The following is an 18,256-nucleotide window of genomic DNA, read 5'->3' on the forward strand; positions in this document are numbered from 1 at the left end:
AGTAAAGATGAAATTTAAAGAAAAAATTATTAGGGTTATCCAAGCAATATACACCCAACAAACAGCCAAAGTGATTATTAACGGCGAATTAACAGACAATATAAATATAGAAAAAGGTGTACGACAAGGATGTCCTCTCTCTGCATTGATATTTATACTGGCTATAGAGATTTTACTAATACAGATTCAAACTAATAAGGATATTAAAGGACTGAAAATAAAAGATCAAGAGTATAAGATTCAGGCATTCGCCAATGACCTAGTTTTTAACATAGAAGATTCCATTGAATGCGGCAGGAAATTATTAGATGAAATTATTAAATTTGGGAAAGTAGCGGGATTAAAAATTAATAAACAAAAGACTAAAATAATAACAAAAAAATTAATAAACAAAGAAAAGAAAATATAAGAAAACAAATTAGAACTACAAATTGTAAAAAAAAGTTAAATACTTGGGTATAAATCTGTCCTCAAAGGCAATTACAATCAAGGAAGATAACTATACAGTACTGATCAAAGAGATTAGTAAAAAATTAGAAAAATGGAACAAACTACAGATCTCTCGTATGGGAAGAATCTCTGTAATCAAAATGACTATTCTCCCTAAAATACTATATTTATTTAGAACAATCCCAGTTACCTTAAAAAAACCCTTCTTTCAAAAGCTTAACAAAATTATAACAAAATTTATTTAGGCAGGAAAAAAAATCAAGGATCAAAATACAGTATCTACAGGATAATAAAAAGCAGGGAGGTTTCGGGTTACTGGACTTTGAGCTATATTATACAGCATCAATTATGGATTGGCTAAAAGACTGGATCAAATTAGAGAATAAACTATTACTATTTCTAGAAGGCCATGACCTGATGGTAGGGTGGCACGCCTTTCTATGGGACAGGAAAGATAGAACCCCATAAATACTTTAGACAACACATTATTAGAAATTTGATCCTCGAAGTATGGACCAAGATTAAAAGATCACACTATTCACAAACCCCACAATGGTTCTCCAGTATGGAGGCCATAATGCATCCCAATACAAAATATTTAAATAACATGGTTAATTATTATAAATTACTAGATGGAAGAGGTGAACTGAAAACAAGGGAGCAAGTAGAAAAAAATGGAATAAGAATAGACTGGTGGCCATACAATATAATAAAATCAAGATATCAAGAGGATAAAAAAACAAATGGGATACAAAAAGGAGAAATAGAACTTGACAAAATAATATTAGGTCCAGACCAGAAAATGATTTAGAAATTCTATAAGTACCTATTAAACTATAAAATGGAAGATTATATAGTCAAAAACAATATTCATAGTTGGGGTAGGAATTTTGGATATAGTGTAAGCCTAGACAAATGGGATACAATATGGTCCAGAAACTACAAATTAACGAAATCAACAGCACATAGGGAAAAATTGGACAAAATGTATTACAGATGGCACCTCCCTCCAGCAAGACTTACACAAATGTACAAAGGGATAAATCCACAATGTTGGAGGTGCAAAGAAAATATGGGGACCTATTACCATATCTGGTGGACCTGCCCAAAAATAAAGAAACTTTGGATTAAAATGCAAGATTGGCTAACAGATATACAGTGATCCCCTGATTATCGCGAGGGTTCCGTTCCAAGACTCCTCGCGATAATCGATTTCTCGCGATGTAGCAGTGCGGAAGTAAAAACACCATCTGCGCATGCGCGCCCCTTTTCCCATGGCCGCGCATGTGCAGATGGTGTTTTTACTTCCGCACCTGGGAAGACCCAGCAGCTGAGGAGCCACCTGCCTGCCTGCTTGTCCGCCGCTTTTCCACTTGTCCGCCGCTCTGGGAGTTGAAGACCCAGGGAAGGTTCCTTTGGCCGCCCACCAGCTGATCTGCTCGGCAGCGCAGTAGCAGCGAGGAGCCGAAGATGGGGTTTCCCCGTTGCCCACGCAAAGGGGAAACCCCATCTTTGGCTCCTCGCTGCTACTGCGCTGCCGAACAGATCAGCTGGTGGGCGGCCGAAGGAACCTTCCCTGGGTGCCACCCGCCGCTCGAGAGCAAGAGGGGGAGAGATAGAGAAAGAGAGAGAAGGAAAGAAAGAGATGAGAGAGGGAGGAAGAGAGTGTGAGAGAGGAAGAAGCAAGAGAGAGAAAGAGAGAGAGAAAGAAAGATGAGAAAGGAAGGGAGTGACGTCATCGGGTGGAAAAATCGCGATATAGCGTTTCGCAAAGATCGAGATCGCGAAACTCGGGGGATCACTGTACTCCAAATCAAAATAAACAGAAGACTGGAAGCATTCCTGCTAGGAATAATAAATCAATTTTTTTTAAAAAAATAAATATTATCTGCTGATACACATACTGACTGCAACTAGAATGGCAATAGCCAATGCTGGAAAAAACCTAACCCTCCGGAAGACTCATTAATACTAAAGAAAATTCTTGACTGTGCAGAACTAGATGCTTTAACATTAAAATTAAAAAACAAAGAAGACTCCGATTATTATAAAACATGGAACATATTTTATGATTGGTTTAAGAGGAGAAATAGAAGTTCAAATTGAATTACGATAATAACGATGCTTTAAGATATGTATTTATTGACAGAAAGATGAAATATGATGCAATTACAATGATTTTTTGTGAAAACAAATCTTTATGTAACTAAATTAATTAATAAAAAAGGGTACGGAAGGCGGTTTAAAAATAATAATAATAATAATAATAATAATAATAATAATAATAATAATAATAATAGAGAAGACATTGATAACCAAAAAGAACAACAGTGAATGCTGATGACTTCTATTCACCAGAAAATAATTTGATATGCAACAAGACTGTAACTCTCCTTCTCTCAAGAGGAAATTGGTGATATTTTTATGTTATTTGTAATTTTGTAATTGTCCAGGTGTTTTTTGTTTGTTAAGAAGTGTATGTATGTTTTTCTATTTTCTTTTTTGTGTATTGCAAATATTGCAAATATGTCAATGTATATATTTTCTTGATTATGCTTTTTAAAACAAATTAATAAAAATTACTTAAAATAAAATAAAATAAAAGGAGGCTTCCAATTTCGGGTATGGCCATGATTAAAGAACTGGATTTGTATGATCTTTGGAGAAAATTGAATCCTAAAAGTTGGCAATATACATTTTTTTCCACACCCACATGAATCGTGGTCAAGCATAGATATGGCGTGGACCAATTTAACCTTGTTTTCACAGATTATGAATATGGAGATACAGAACAAGAAATGGTCAGACCATTCTTCGATTTTATTAAAGCTCAGAAATCCTGTGCGAGGTAAGAATAGGTGGACTTTAAATTCAAATATATTACAGGAAAAAGAATTCTTGGTTAAAATGGAAAAATAATTAATTTTTTTCTTTAAAGAAAACCTAAATGAAGACACATCTGTTTATAATGTATGGAATACGATGAAAGCGTATTTTAGAGGCACCGCCATTACTTATCAAATACGAAAAAATAAAAAATGTAAAGAGAAAATGATTAAACTGCAAAGAGAATTGCAAGATATAAAAAACCAACACAGGGGAAACCCTGCAAATGAAAAGTTGCAAATAGAAAGAGATTTAATAACCCATAAAATAAATTTAATTAATCAAAAAGAATTAGCTTTAAATATAAAAACAATGAAGCAAAACCACTTTGAATATGCTAATAAAGCTGGGAGCTTATAGACTAAGGAAAAAGAAAGCCAATAGAGTAATTCAACAACTGGCAGATGATCAGGGACAACGACATCAGGATTTGGACAAGAAAAAACAATAATCCTATTTTTCCCAAAACTTATATAAAAAAGAGGAAATTAGTGGGGTAGAGACTAGAAATTACTAGTCAGCACTTACATATCCTGACTGAATATATGAGAATCAACGTAAACAGAGATATCACACAAGAAGAACTACAGAAAGCACTGCAAAAACAAAAAAACAAGACCCCAGGGCCAGACGGCCTTCCGGTTGAAATTTATAAAACTTTTATTAATATATATGAAAAAGAATTGTTGGAACTGTTTAATAGAATTTTAAAAGAAGGCAAATTTCCAAATTCCTGGGGAGGGAGGATTAGAGGAGTGCCAAATTCAAAATTATAGATCTATTTCGCTACTCAATGTGGATTATAAACTATTTGTTTCAATAATTGCAGAAAGATTAAAAACAGTATTAAATGAGCTGATACATCCTGATCAGAATGATTTTCTCCCTAATTGTTATATTAGAAACAACATCAGAATAGTAATGAATGCATTAGGAGGAACCTGCCCCTGGATGGAAGGCTGAGTCAATCTTGAACTGGTGAGTTTTGAACTGCTGAATTGCAATTAGTAGTGAGCTGAAATATCCTGCAGTTTTGCAATGCAACCACTGCACCACCTCGACTCTTTCCTCCATAAATGATGGATGATCTCTGGCGGGCTCAGGCAGGGCCACCATCAGGAATTTTGGGGCCCCATACAGCCTAAGTGTCTGGCCCCCCCCGCCATTTTAAAACTATTTTAAGTCGCTGAGCCACTCCATCCCCTGGGGATCATTTCCTGCTTCACGCCAAGCAAGGCGGTCCCATAGGCCAGTGTTTCCCAACCTTGGCAACTTGAAGATATCTGGACTTCAACTCCCAGAATTCCCCAGCCAGAGAATGCTGGCTGGGGAATTCTGGGAGTTGAAGTCCAGATATCTTCAAGTTGTCAAGGTTGGGAAACACTGCCATAGGCTATTTCAGGAACTGGGTTAAGCCGATTGTGTGGACTCATCCAGGAGAAAGAAAGAAGCGGGAGCGGCGAGGGAAAGAAAGCCTCCTGGCATTGGTCAGGTGGAGCATGGCTTATTTACGGCTCCTTGGCACTTTTCCCTTCTTGGAAGAGGCCTTATTGACAAAACCATGTGCTTTCTAGCGAGGGGAGATGGGAGGGGGATCCCACACCTGGCAGCCACTGGCGAGGAGCTGAAAAGGATGAGGGGAGAGAAAAAGCAGGGTACCAGCAGTCGGGCAGGTGTCTTGAGGGGGGACTCCCATCTGGAAGGAAGGGAAGAAAGGCGGGGGCGAGCTATGAAGGAAGGAAGGAAGGAGGAATGAAGGAAGGAAGGAAGGAAGGAATGGTAAAAGGGGCGATCAAGAGAGGAATGGGTGAATGAATGGACGGAGGGTGGGAAGGAAGGAAGGAAAGAGGAAAGGGACAGGAACAGAGGAAGGGTGCAAAGGAAGCAAGGAAAGGTGTGAAAGGGGAGAGTAAGAGAGGAAGGAGTGAAAGAAGGGAGTGAGGGAGGAAAGAAGGGAGGAAGGAGAAGGAAAGCAAGAAATGTAGGGAGGGAAGGAAGGAAGGAAAGAAAGAAGGAAGGAAAGAAAGAAAGAAAGAAAGAAAGGGGGAAGGGACAGGAACAGAGAAAGGAAGCAAGGAAACTTATGAAAGGGGAGAGTAAGAGAGGAAGGACTGAAGGGAGGGAGGGAAGAAGGTAGGAAGGAGAAAGAAAAGAAGAAATAGAGGAAGGGAAGGTAAAAGAAAGAAAGAAAAAGAGCAGGAAAGAAAGCAAGAAAGAGAAAGAAAGAAAGAGAATGAAAGAGAAATAAAAAGAGAGAGGGGGAATGAAAGAAATGGAAGGAGGGAAAGAAGGAGAGAAAGAAAGAAAGAAAAAGAAAAAAGAATGAAAGAGCAAGAGAGAAAGAGAGAAAGAAAGAAAAAGAAAGAAAAGAAAGAAAGAAGGAAAGTAAGAAAGAAGGAAAGAAAGAAAGAAAGAAAGAGAAAAGAAAGAAAGAGAATGAAAGAGAAATAAAAATAGAGAGGGGGAATGAAAGAAATGGAAGGAGAGAAGGAAGGGGAGAAAGCAAGAGACAGAAAGAAAGCAAGAGAAAGAAAAAAGAATGAAAGAGCAAGAGAGAAAGAACGAACGAACGAACGAAAGAAAGAAAGAAAGAAAGAAAGAAAGAAAAAGGCAACTCCAAAGAAAGGCTCACTGAGCGGATGCATGAAAAGAGGGACCTGGATCTCCACTTGCCTCCCCCTCACGCTTACCTGCTCCCAGCGCCAGCAGCAGGAATGCAAGCGAAAAGAAGCTATTGGCTCCAGGCGGCGGGCGGTGTTCACACACCCCCCCCGAACCCACGGCCCAGCACCTCCGGAGGCTGAAAGGCTCTCTTGCCCTCGCAATCCTCGGGGGGGACACAAGACCGGCAGAGAAGCCGGCCGGGCTCAGCCCTCTCCCGGCTTCCTCAATTCCGCTTCCCCAGCAGCGCGGCTTGGCTTCCGGACCCCTGCGGTGACTCCTCCTTCCGCGGCTGCCATTGGGGCTCCCTGCCTGTCTGCCGGCCTCCCTGCCTTCTTTCCTCGCGGGGGTGGGAAGAAGGTGCGGGGCTGTCGGAGAAGCTCCGCAGAGGCAGAGTTCGTCGCAATTGGGGTTGGGGAGTTTTTGGCGGGCGCCGTCCCCCCCCCATTTTTCAATTTCGCCGGGCCCGTTACACCACTCCCAGTAATACCAGTCTATCGGCGGCCCTGGGCTCAGGACAGGCGTTTATCCTCTGTCCTGGTGCTTCTTGACCTCTTATGGTCTCGACCATGGTATCCTTTTATTTATTTTATTATTTATTTTATTATTTAGATTTGTATGCTGCCCCTCTCCGCAGATTCGGGGCGGCTCACAGCAAAATACAACAAATCATGACAAATACAAATAAATTTAAAATATTTAAAAAGATTTTAAAAAGAACCCCATTTACTACCATACACACATACAAACATACCATGCATAAATTAGACATGCCCGGGGGAGGTGTTTCAGTTCCCCCATGCCTGACAACAAAGGTGGGTTTTAAGGAGTTTACGGAAGGTGGGGAGAGTAGGGGCAGTTCTAATCTCGGGGGGGGAGTTGGTTCCAGAGAGTCGGGGCCGCCACAGAGAAGGCTCTTCCCCTGGGGCCCGCCAACCGACATTGTTTAGTTGACGGGACCCAGAGAAGGCCCACTCTGTGGGACCTAATCAGTCGCTGGGATTCGTGCGGCAGAAGGCGGTCTCGGAGATATTCTGGTCCATTGCCATGAAGGGCTTTAAAGGTCATAACCAACACTTTGAATTGTGACCGGAAATTGATCGGCAGCCAATGCAGACTGCGGAGTGATGGTGAAACATGGGCATACCTAGGTAAGCCCGTGACTGCTCTCGCAGCTGCATTCTGCACGATCTGAAGTTTCCGAACACTTTTCAAAGGTAGCCCCATGTAGAGAGCATTACAGTAGTCGAACCTCGAGGTGATGAGGGCATGAGTGACTGTGAGCAATGAATCCGGGTCCAGATAGGGCCGCAACTGGTGCACCAGGCGAACCTGGGCAAACGCCCCCCTCGCCACAGCTGAAAGATGGTTCTCTAATGTGAGCTGTGGATCGAGGAGGACGCCCAAGTTGCGAACCCTCTCTGAGGGGGGTCAATAATTCCCCCCCCCCCCAGGGTGATGGACGGACAGATGGAATTGTCCTTGGGAGGCAAAACCCACAGCCACTCCGTCTTATCCGGGTTGAGTTTGAGTCTGTTGACATCCTTCTGTGCTGGCTGGAGGGGTTGGGAGTGGGGGGCACTGTCCTTCAGTGGTTCTCCTCCTACCTCTCCGGTCGGTCACAGTCGTTGTTATTGGGGGGGGCAGAGGTCGACTTCTAGGTCTCTCCCTTGTGGGGTGCCTCAGGGATAGGTCCTCTCCCCCCTGCTATTTAATATCTACATGAAACCGCTGGGCAAGATCATCCATGGGCATGGGGTGAGGTATCATCAGTACGCTGATGATACCCAGCTGTACATCTCCACCTCATGTCCAGTCAACAAAGCAGTGGAAGTGATGTGCTGGTGCCTGGAGGCTGTTGGGGCCTAGATGGGTGTCAACAGGCTCAAACTCCACCCTGACAAGACAGAGTCACTGTGGGTTTTGCCTCCCAAGGACAGTTCCATCTGTCTGTCCATTACCCTGGGGGGGAAATCATTGACCCCCTTGGAGAGGGTCTGCAACTTGGGTGTCCTCCTTGATCCACAGCTAATATTAGAGAACCATCTTTCGGCTGTGGCGAGGGGGGCGTTTGCCCAGGTTCACCTGGTGCACCAGCTGTGGCCCTACCTGGACCGGGAGTCACTGCTCACAGTTACTCATGCCCTCATCACCTCGAGGTTCGACTACTGTAACGCTCTCTAAATGAGGCTACCTTTGAAGTGTGTTTGGAAACTCCAGATCGTGCATTGGTTGCCGATCAGTTTCCAGTCACAATTCAAAGTGTTGGTTATGCCCTTCATGGCATCAGACCAGAAAACCTCCGAGACTGATTAGGTCCCACAGAGTTGACCTTCTCCGGGTCCTGTTGACAAAACAATGCAGTCTGGCAGGACCCAGGGGAAGAGCCTTCACTGTGGCAGCCCCGACCCTCTGGAATCAGCTCTCCCTGGAGATTAGGATTGCCCCCACCCTCCTTGCCTTTCACAAACTCTTAAAAACCCACCTTTGCCGCCAGGCATGGGGAAATTGATTCCCCCTAGCCATTTTGTTTTATGTTTGGTTTGTTTGGGTTGTATGAGTGTTTTTAAATTAAGGGTTTTAATTGTTCTGCTGTTTTTAATTATTGGATTTGTACTTTGTATTCTTGTTGTGAGCCGCTCCGAGTCTTCGGAGAGGGGCGGCATACAAATCTAATTAATAATAATAATAATGCAGAAGATAGTCTTCAATTTATGACCATAATTAACCCCAAAATGTATGTTTTTAAGTGAGACATTTACCCCATTTTACGATTTTGAGTTGTTAAGGGAATCGCTGCAGTTGATAAGTTAGTAACCTGATTGTTAAGTGAACGTGGCTTCCCTGTTGACTTTGCTTGTCAGAAAGTTGCAAACGGTGACCACATGATCCTGGGACACAGCAACCGTCACAAATATGAACCAGTTGCCAAGCACCTGAATTTTGATGACAACATCATGGGAATGCTGCAAAGGTTATAACTATCAAAAAAGATCACAAGTCACATTTTTCAGTGCCGTTGTAATTTTGAATGAAAGTCAAGGATGACCTGTATTTTAGTTTAATGGGCCCAAATTTATTTGAACAAGCAAAAGAGGCTCCACAACACACTGAATCCCCCCCCCAAACTCCAGAACCTTTGGATTCATGTGAAGTTCTTCTCTTTGTTACTTGGAGAATTACTAGTTTGACAGGTCCCCACCCCAAATTTTAAATTTGAATTATTGCTACTCACCGTGGATTGCCAAAGTCCTCCAATGGCATCATTTTTTTCAAAGCAGGTAGGTTCCAGTCCTTCCTCTAGGCAGCACTTGATAGAGGCTAGCCCACTCACTCCTGCCCCAATAATGGCCACTTTTCGTCCCATACCTTAATGTCAGGATAGAAGCTTTTCTGAATCTAGAAAGTTGCAGAGTATTAGTTCACCCACTACTATCTATTGGACACAAAATGCAAAGGTTATAATTCTGTAGCAATAGTTCTATTATTTCCTTGTGAAGTTGCATTTCCCTCTTTCCTTAAGTATATATATTTTCCAGTAAGTTTTTGATTGCCTCTTTTAACACTAGAGCAGAGGTCTTCAAACTTGGCAACTTTAAGACTTGTGGACCCTAATCATTTTTGTTGCTCTTCTCTAAACTCTTTTCAAAGTCTCAATATCTTTTTTTGTATTGGAGTGACATCCAAGAAGGGTTAACAAATAATTTAGCATTAGCAGATAGTTACTGGTAATATAGGCTGAAAGGAAGGCAGAGAGTTAAATGCTGATGGTTCCTCTGTTATTTGTGTGTGACTTTGCCGCAGACCTACTCCTGGAAGCTCTGCATGACTTTTCCTGCACTCCTACCCATTAGTCTTTTTCATTCCTGTGTATTCTCTCCAGGCATCAATTTTCTCTAGGAAGAAATCCAGATAGCACTTACTAGATTCTAGATTAATTTCCTTGATCTGGAGGAATATTGTATATAGTCCAACCTCACCTTGAATTGGGAACTATGCCTTCATTATTTCTTCAGTTCAGTAGTTCTGCACTTGAGTATATGTTACAGGAAGGCACAACAGTTCTAGATGAGCCACATCAAATAAATTATATTTCATTTAGAATGATGTATCAACTAACCTGAGAGGTAATTGATATGCTCAAAGACAAAGATTTTGATTCTAGTAATTCTGAAAGCAAAGCAAACTCTTAAGGTAACTCTTAAGGTGGGGCCCAACAGAGTGTAATAAACTAGGGCACTCTCAGCATCTCGGCTCTTCTTTTTCCTCTTCAACATCTTTGAGGCATGTGATCCCACCTTTCCCCAGGACCTCAGACCATGTGGTCCTATTGTCTACCATTAAACCATCTTTTCAAGCAATCCCCATACTTCCAGTGTTTTCCCCCACTTAGAACTGAACCTAGAAGGATATTCCTTACATTTTCCCCATAAAGGGCGTGCATAAGTGTACCAACGTGCCTCTCATTCCCTTTCCTATGTTTGTCCTGTGTGTATGTTTGTTAGATTGATTTGGGGGGGGGGGTTATAATGGGTTCATTAGGGATTTTAATTTACTGTTGATGTTCGATTTCTTTTTATTATTGCACTGTTGTATTATTTTTTTTATTGTTGGAAGCCACCCTGAGTCCTATGGGATTGGGCGGCATAGAAGTCAATTAAATAAATTAAATTAAATTAAATTAAATTAAATTAAATTAAATTAAGTTAAGTTAAGTTAAGTTAAGTTAAGTTAAACTAAACTAAACTAAACTAAATTAAATTCATACTACTTCTTGTTTTCATAACTGTCAGCTTTTTTATTTTTGCTTCCTAAAAAGGTTTTGCCCACACTGTTCTGTGATCATGAGGATATCTTTAAATGCATCCTGCAGTATACCCCTGTGCAATATTCATGTAACTGAGTTGTTGATTAATGAACATTTGCAGACCTTACCTGTGCAACTGTATCTGACTTGAGGCAAAAATCACAAGCACAGGGCAAACAAAGGAATAAGAGTTAAAATTATTTTTATTAATTATTATTCATTTATTATTTGAATTTATAGGCTGCCCTTTTTCCAATGGACTCAGGGCAGCATACAAAGATAAAACAAAGATACAATTTAAGAGCCCAAATATTAAAAAACCATTCCTCCATCACTCATCCATTTCAACTAACAAGCAGCTCCAGGCCTGCCAACAAAATTTGTTGTTACAACTGAGATTAAGAAACAAAAATGCTTCAGATTTCTTTCTTTGCAGCAGCATAAATGCAGCATTTCCAGAAGTTTAAGTGTGGAGGAAGAGCTAAGTGGGAAAAAGATAAATCACTTGTATTCATGCTGTCCAAAGGATTTTGACTCATTTGGCAGGAATTAAGAACAGAAAGAAAGAAAAGAAATGGGGAGAGGGGAGAGAAGAGAGAAGAGGGTAAAAATGTTGCTTCAGTAGCTGATTTCATAGAGATTTTTAGGGGTAGGGGAAATAAAGGAAATTATTGTACATACCTTAAATAAGTGAGATAACTGAGAGGAATGTTTTCTCCTTATCACTTCACTGTAAACGGCAGACTCCCTTCACACAGCTTTATAGAAGGTAGCATTGCATAATTCACTACAGTTATAGTGAAACCCTCCCGATATTGTGACACCTGTAAAGAGTTCAGTTGGTTCATTAGAAATAAGTGAAGCCTTTCCAGTGGCTTTGTTCCAGGGCAAGTCCCAGATTATGAACATTTCACACAAAGAAGGGCAATGCTACTGTTAGAAGAAAAATCCCAGGTCCAGTTTCATGCCAGGAGAAAAGCACTGGAAATAAAATGGAAGATGGAAAGTTCCTTTGATTGATGAAGCAGAACCACCACCAACCACGTGATTCTGGAACAGCTGACAAAATGGAGTTTAGAGTGAGTGGGGTTTATATCTTTTGGATTCCTATAGGGTCATGTTGGGGTCATGGCTGGCTCTATAGGCAAAAGGGAAAATGCAAATCCTAGGTAATCTAGGTAATCTGAGCTAATTTTGTCAACCTTTAGGTTGCTTGTATTGCTTATTTATTTATTTATTTATTTTATTCATTTGTCCAATACATAAATACATAGGAAGAAAAATAGACATGTGATAATATAAAAGAGGCTGAAAGTGAACTTAGAGGAGAGGATATATGAAAGGAAGAGAATATATAAGATAGGTGAAAGAAAGGAAAGACAATTGGACAGGAGACGAAAGGCACACCAGTGCACTTATGTACGCCCCTTACTGGCCTCTTAGGAACCTGGAGAGGTCAATCATGGAGAGTCTAAGGGAGAAGTGTTGGGGGTTAGGGGTTGACACAATTGAGTCCGGTAATGAGTTCCACGCTTCGATAACTCGATTGTTGAAATCATATTTTTTACAGTCAAGTTTGGTGTGGTTTGTATTAAGTTTGAATCTGTTGCGTGCTCTTGTGTTATTGCGGTTGAAGCTGAAGTAGTCATTGACTGGTAAGACATTGCAGCATATGATCTTGTAGGCAATACTCAGATCGTGTTTTAGGCACCGTAGTTCTAGGCTTTCTAGGCCCAGGATTGCTAGTCTATTTTTGTAGGATATTCTGTTTCGAGTGGAGGAGTGAAGGGCTCTTCTGGTGAAATATCTTTGGACATTTTCAAGGGTGTTGATGTCTGAGATATGGTATGGGTTCCAGACAGATGAGCAGTGGTCTAGGATGGGTCTGGCAAAAGTTTTGTAGGCTCTTGTGAGTAGAGTGAGGTTGCCTGAGCAGAAGCTGCATAGGATCAGGTTAACAACTCTAGAAGCTTTTTTGGCGATATTGTTGCAGTGGGCTTTAGCCCTTAGGTCATTCGATATTAGTATTCCAAGGTCCTTTACAGAATGTGGGTTGGCAGTGAGAGATTGTTTATTCAGTTCGTATGTGCGGTTAGGATTCTTTTTGCCAATGTGGAGGGTAGAACATTTGTTGGTTGATATTTGAAGTTGCCAGGTGTTAAACCAGTCTGAGACAAAGTCCAGGTCTTTTTGGAGAGTGAGTTTGTTATCAGTGGTGTTGAAAAGTTTCACATCATCGGCAAAAAGAACACAGTTGTTTTGGATGTGGTCACAGAGATCATTGAGATAGAGAATGAAGAGAGTAGGACCTAGTACGCTTCCCTTCAGAACGCCGCTTATGACAGGGGCTGGGGTGGAGATGGCGCTACCAATTTTGACAATTTGTTGCCTGTTTGACAGGAATGCAGTGATCCAGTTGTGGAGGAGTCCTGAGATGCCATAGGATTTGAGTTTTAGGAGTAGTTTGTCGTGGACCACTGAGTCGAAGGCTTTGCAAAAGTCTATATAAATTGCATCAATGGGTAGAGCATTTGTTTCCTTGGTCGAGGAGGGTAGTCCAAATGTTTTTGCAGTGAAGTATTTGCAGGTTGCAGGATAGTTACTTTCTGAATCCAAATTGTTTGTTTGAGAGTAGGTTATTAGATTCTAAATAGAGGGTGATTGATTGATTTATAATTGATTCCATGATTTTACAAGGGACGCAACAGAGAGATATTGGTCTGTAGTTGTCTACTAGTGAAGGGTCTCCTTTTTTGAAAATGGGGATGACTATTGCTTTTGACCACAGCTTGGGGAGTGTGCTGGTCCTGAAGGATTTTTGGAAGATAATGCTTAGGGGTTCAGCGAGAGCAGAAGAAAGTTTCCTTAGGAAGTATGCACAGAGGCCGTCTGGTCTGGCAGATAGGGAGGGTTTGAGGTCACGGATTGCTTTTTCTACATTGTCTACAGTGAAGACAATTTGGGTTAGGTTTTTTAGTGGGTGAGAGGTGCGATTTGCAAAGATGGGGGAAGAACCATTGCTGTTAACAAAAACAGAGCTGAAAAAAGAGTTGAAGAGGTTGGCCTTGGATGAGTTATCATGGTATTCTTTGTTATTGGGTCCTACGAGTGGTGGAATAGGTCTGGAGTTATTGAGTTTGTTGTTGACGAAGTTATAGAAAGCATGGTTAGACTTGGTGCGAAGGAGGCTTTCCTCTTGTTTGCTGTGATAGTTGAGGCATTCTGCTCTTATTCTTTGGCATATGCTTTTGTAGTGGACTTTAAAGTTGGTTACTGGCCTTTTTTTGTTTCTACGCCAGAGGGATTTTTTTTTGGTTTGTAGTTTCTTTATTGAGACAGGTATATCTGATATATATATATAGCTTATCTGAAGTTTCTGCCTAACTCAGTCTTTCTGCATTTCTATAAACCCAGTTTCTGCTTGGGGCTGCTTTCTGCCTCCCTTAAGGTTTTTTCCAATTTTTCCTTTAGGGGAAATATTCTATCGTGCCCTTTTAATATCCCCTAAAATAATTCATTCTTCGGGCAGATGTGTCTGCTTCCCACACTACTTTAAAAGAAAATTTAAAGAAGGAAGAAGCTGAGGACGGTGCTTCGGAGCCCCTGGGATCGATAACGATCGCCAAGGGCAGCTCAGGTTTACGGGTGGGCGGGGGCAACAGCATCCAGTGCCCAGGAACATACTGTTCACCAGGCACCCAGCATGTTTAAAACTGCCTACCAGCTGGCGGTGATGGAGCCTCTGCTTTCCGGGGGCTGCTGGAGTGGCTGGGCTTTCGTCTCTGCCTTCCAGACAGAAACAAATGGCAAAGTAGAGGAAGAGGCCGTCGCCCTGCAGATGGCCCTTCCCTTCTTCAAACTGTTTCTAGCAAGTGCAGTCTTCAGGAGCATCGATCCGAGGCAGCCCCCCCCAACCCCCCCCCCAAAACCTGCTGCTGCTGCTGAGTGGACAGGACCGAGGTTCAGGGAGCCACCCTCCTTTCCCTTTGGGATGGTGCCAAAGTAGCACCATTTCGGAGCCCCCATGAGCGATGTAAGCACTAGGGGCAACACAGTTTGGGCTGGTTGAAAAGAAGGGGGGGGGCTGGACAGGAAGGCAACAAGGCCATTTCCCTGATAATGGGGCCTCCGAGGAGCCAGGAAGACAGGCAGCTTCCCCCCCATGGCGATGGAGTCAGGAAAAGGCCCCTTGGGATCATAGTGATCGCCAGGGGCAATTCTGGGCCATGAGGACAAAGCGGCTGGGATGGCTAACTCTGTAGGCAAGGCAGGGGGAGGGGGAAGAATCTATCGTTGTTTTAAAGCTGCAATCATGAGAGTATTTGGAACTCCTCAGGCACTTGGCGTGGTGAGATTTAGTGCATCCATGCTGCCAGATAATACATTGTGCCAAAATATCTGAACTTCATGATTTTAAAGTTGAATAATATATTACAAATATGGTTGGGGTTAATATTAGGCAAAAGGTTTATCATACAACACAGTAAATTTATCAGAATTTACAATAGCAAACTATTCCCAATCTGATGGAAGCATAGAGATATAGAAGAAGAACGTGGTCCATCTGGTATGCCCTGCGCTATTTCCTGTATTTTATCTTGGGAGGGATATACGTTTATCCCAGGCATGTTTCAGGTCAGTTGCTGTGGATTTGCCAACCACATCTGCTGGAGGTTGGTTCCAAGCGTCACTGTACTTTCAGTGAAGTTAAGTGTTCCCACATTGCTTCTGGTTTTTGTTTTGTTTTGTTTTGTTTCCCCCCCCCCCAGCTAACCTCAGATTGGGCTCCCCTCATTCTTATGTTCACGTTCACTTCACTGTGTATCATTAAATGTTGGCATCTTGGAGTATTGCTTCATGTTAAGCAGGAGATAAGGAGTTCTGCTCTTATTTCGTGTTGATAGAGGATTTTTTATAAAGGGCTGGAATCATAGCTCCTAATATACTATGCTCCCATGCTGTACCTTCCCTACAGGGACGTGACACAAATTCCAAGCTGTGGGTGCTAAATCGATGGATGCTTTCAAAAGAGATTGGATATCTATTTATCTGAAAGGCCATGGAGTCTCCTGCTTGAGCAAGGACTGGGTCAGATTACCTTTGAAGTTCCTTCCAATTGTTATTCTATGTTCCAAATACTTTCAATGGCAAGCCAATGCTTTGCGCCATTTCTGTGAAGATAATTTTGCTCTACCCCCCCCCTCTTTTTGATTTAGTCTGGCACCTGGCAACAACACCAAACCATTTTTAAGTACAAATAAAACTTGCAGAACTTTAGAAATTATTGAACAAAGCTAAGCACTAGGATTTTCGGAGCTCAAAAGTAATGTTCAGATAAGGAGATATTATAGTGCACCTGAAACTTATTTCAGAGTAAGTCATAATGTTAATTTAACCCATGTGCTAACATTAATGAAAGCATTTGCATTTGATGACTGGTATGGCACTTAACTTACCTTCAAAACAAACAAACAGAAGTAATCATTCACTTATAGATGCTACTTGAATGCATTATTGGAATTGTTCAGCTGATTGTCCAGTAGCTTGGGGTTCCTCCTTTATTCTTTAACCTTTAACCATACTTATGGTTTTGGCCTCCCAGGAATAATCAAGGCCATCTTTTAACCTTCTAGAGCTTACTGGGCATCCATTTGCCGTGGGGCTATATTCAGCTCCACAAGATGGTCTAATTACTTGGCGTACCTGTATAATTCTGTTTAAGGGTCATACAGGATAATCGTGGTTTTCTCCTTATCCAGTTTGATTTTGGGCAGGAGAATGGCTCATGATCTTGGTTTCTAAAGAGAGGTATTATTATTATTTATTAGATTTGTATGCAGCCCCTCTCCGTAGACTCGGGGAGTTATGATACAATAGAAACAATAGCTGTTATTGTGTGAAAGGGGCCAAATTGCCCTCGTGCTTTAATAAGGAATAGACAGTGTTAATAATAATAATAATAATAATAATAATTTATTAGATTTGTATGCCGCCCCTCTCCGAAGACTCAGGGCGGCTCACAACAAGCGATAAAACAATATTGTACAGGCACAAATCTAATATTAAGAAAAAACTAAAAACCCTATCAATTTTAAAAAACCAAACAGCACATACATACAAAACATAAATTATAATAAGCCTGGGGGAAAGGTGTCTCAAATCCCCCATGCCTGGCGGTATAGATGGGTCTTAAGTAGTTTACGGAAGACAAGGAGGGTGGGAGCAGTTCTAATCTCCGCGGGGAGTTGATTCCAGAGGTCCGGGGCCGCCACAGAGAAGGCTCTTCCCCTGGGGCCCGCCAGATGACATTGTTTAGTCGATGGGACCTGGAGAAGGCCAACTCTGTGGGACCTTATCGGCCGCTGGGATTCGTGCGGTAGTAGGCGGTTCCGGAGGTATTCTGGTCCAATGCCATGTAGGGCTTTAAAGGTCATGACCAACACTTTGAATTGGGACCGGAAACTGATCGGCAGCCAATGCAGGCCACGGAGTGTTGTAGAAACGTGGGCGAATCTGGGAAGCCCCACGATGGCTCTCGCGGCTGCGTTCTGCACAATCTGAAGTTTCCGAACACTTTTCAGAGGTAGCCCCATGTAGAGAGCATTGCAGTAATCGAACCTCGAGGTGATAAGGGCATGAGTGACTGTGAGCAATGACTCCCTGTCCAAATAGGGCCGCAACTGGTGCACCAGGCGAACCTGGGCAAACACCCTCCTCGCCACAGCCGAAAGATGATGTTCCAATGTCAGCTGTAGATCGAGGAGGAAGCCCAAGTTGCGCACCCTCTCTGAGGGGGTCAGTAGTTCCCCCCCCCCAGGGTAATGGACGGACAGATGGAATTGTCCTTGGGAGGCAACACCCACAGCCACTCCGTCTTGTCTGGATTGAGTTTGAGTTTGTTGACACTCATCCAGTCCCCAACAGCTTCCAGGCACCGGCACATCACTTCCACTGCTTCGCTGACTGGACATGGGGTGGAGATGTACAACTGGGTATCATCCGCATATTGATGATACCTCACCCCATGCCCTTGGATGATCTCACCCAGCGGTTTCATGTAGATATTAAATAGCAGGGGGGAGAGGACCGACCTCTGAGGTACCACACAAGAGAGAAACCTAGAGGTCGACCTCTGACCCCCCACTAACACCGACTGCGACCGACCGGAGAGGTAGGAGGAGAACCACTGGAGAACAGTGCTTCCCACTCCCAACCCCTCCAGTCGGCGCAGAAGGATACCATGGTCGATGGTATCGAAAGCCGCTGAGAGGTCAAGAAGCACCAGGACAGAGGACAAGCCCCTGTCCCGGGCCCGCCAGAGATCATCCATCAACACGACCAAAGCAGTTTCCATGCTGTAACCGGGCCTGAAACCCGACTGTTGAGGCCCTAGATAATCGGCTTCTTCCAAGGACCGCTGGAGTTGGAGCGCCACCACCTTCTCAACAACCT

At 42.5% G+C, this 18,256-nt stretch overlaps 1 protein-coding gene across 1 annotated transcript in view; it reads right to left on the bottom strand.

The window, feature by feature from the left end:
• The window catches only part of LOC139164523 (dimethylaniline monooxygenase [N-oxide-forming] 4-like), a 224,970-nt gene extending 215,606 nt beyond the window's left edge, over positions 1-9,364 (bottom strand). The window contains exon 1 of the mRNA XM_070746780.1: positions 9,233-9,364. Coding sequence (XP_070602881.1) covers positions 9,233-9,364 — 132 coding nt within the window. The remainder of the gene's footprint in view (positions 1-9,232) is intronic.
• Positions 9,365-18,256: the final 8,892 nt, after the last annotated feature.

The sequence above is a fragment of the Erythrolamprus reginae genome, chromosome 3 (genome assembly GCF_031021105.1).
Source record: "Erythrolamprus reginae isolate rEryReg1 chromosome 3, rEryReg1.hap1, whole genome shotgun sequence".
NCBI classification, from domain to species: Eukaryota; Metazoa; Chordata; class Lepidosauria; order Squamata; family Dipsadidae; genus Erythrolamprus; species Erythrolamprus reginae.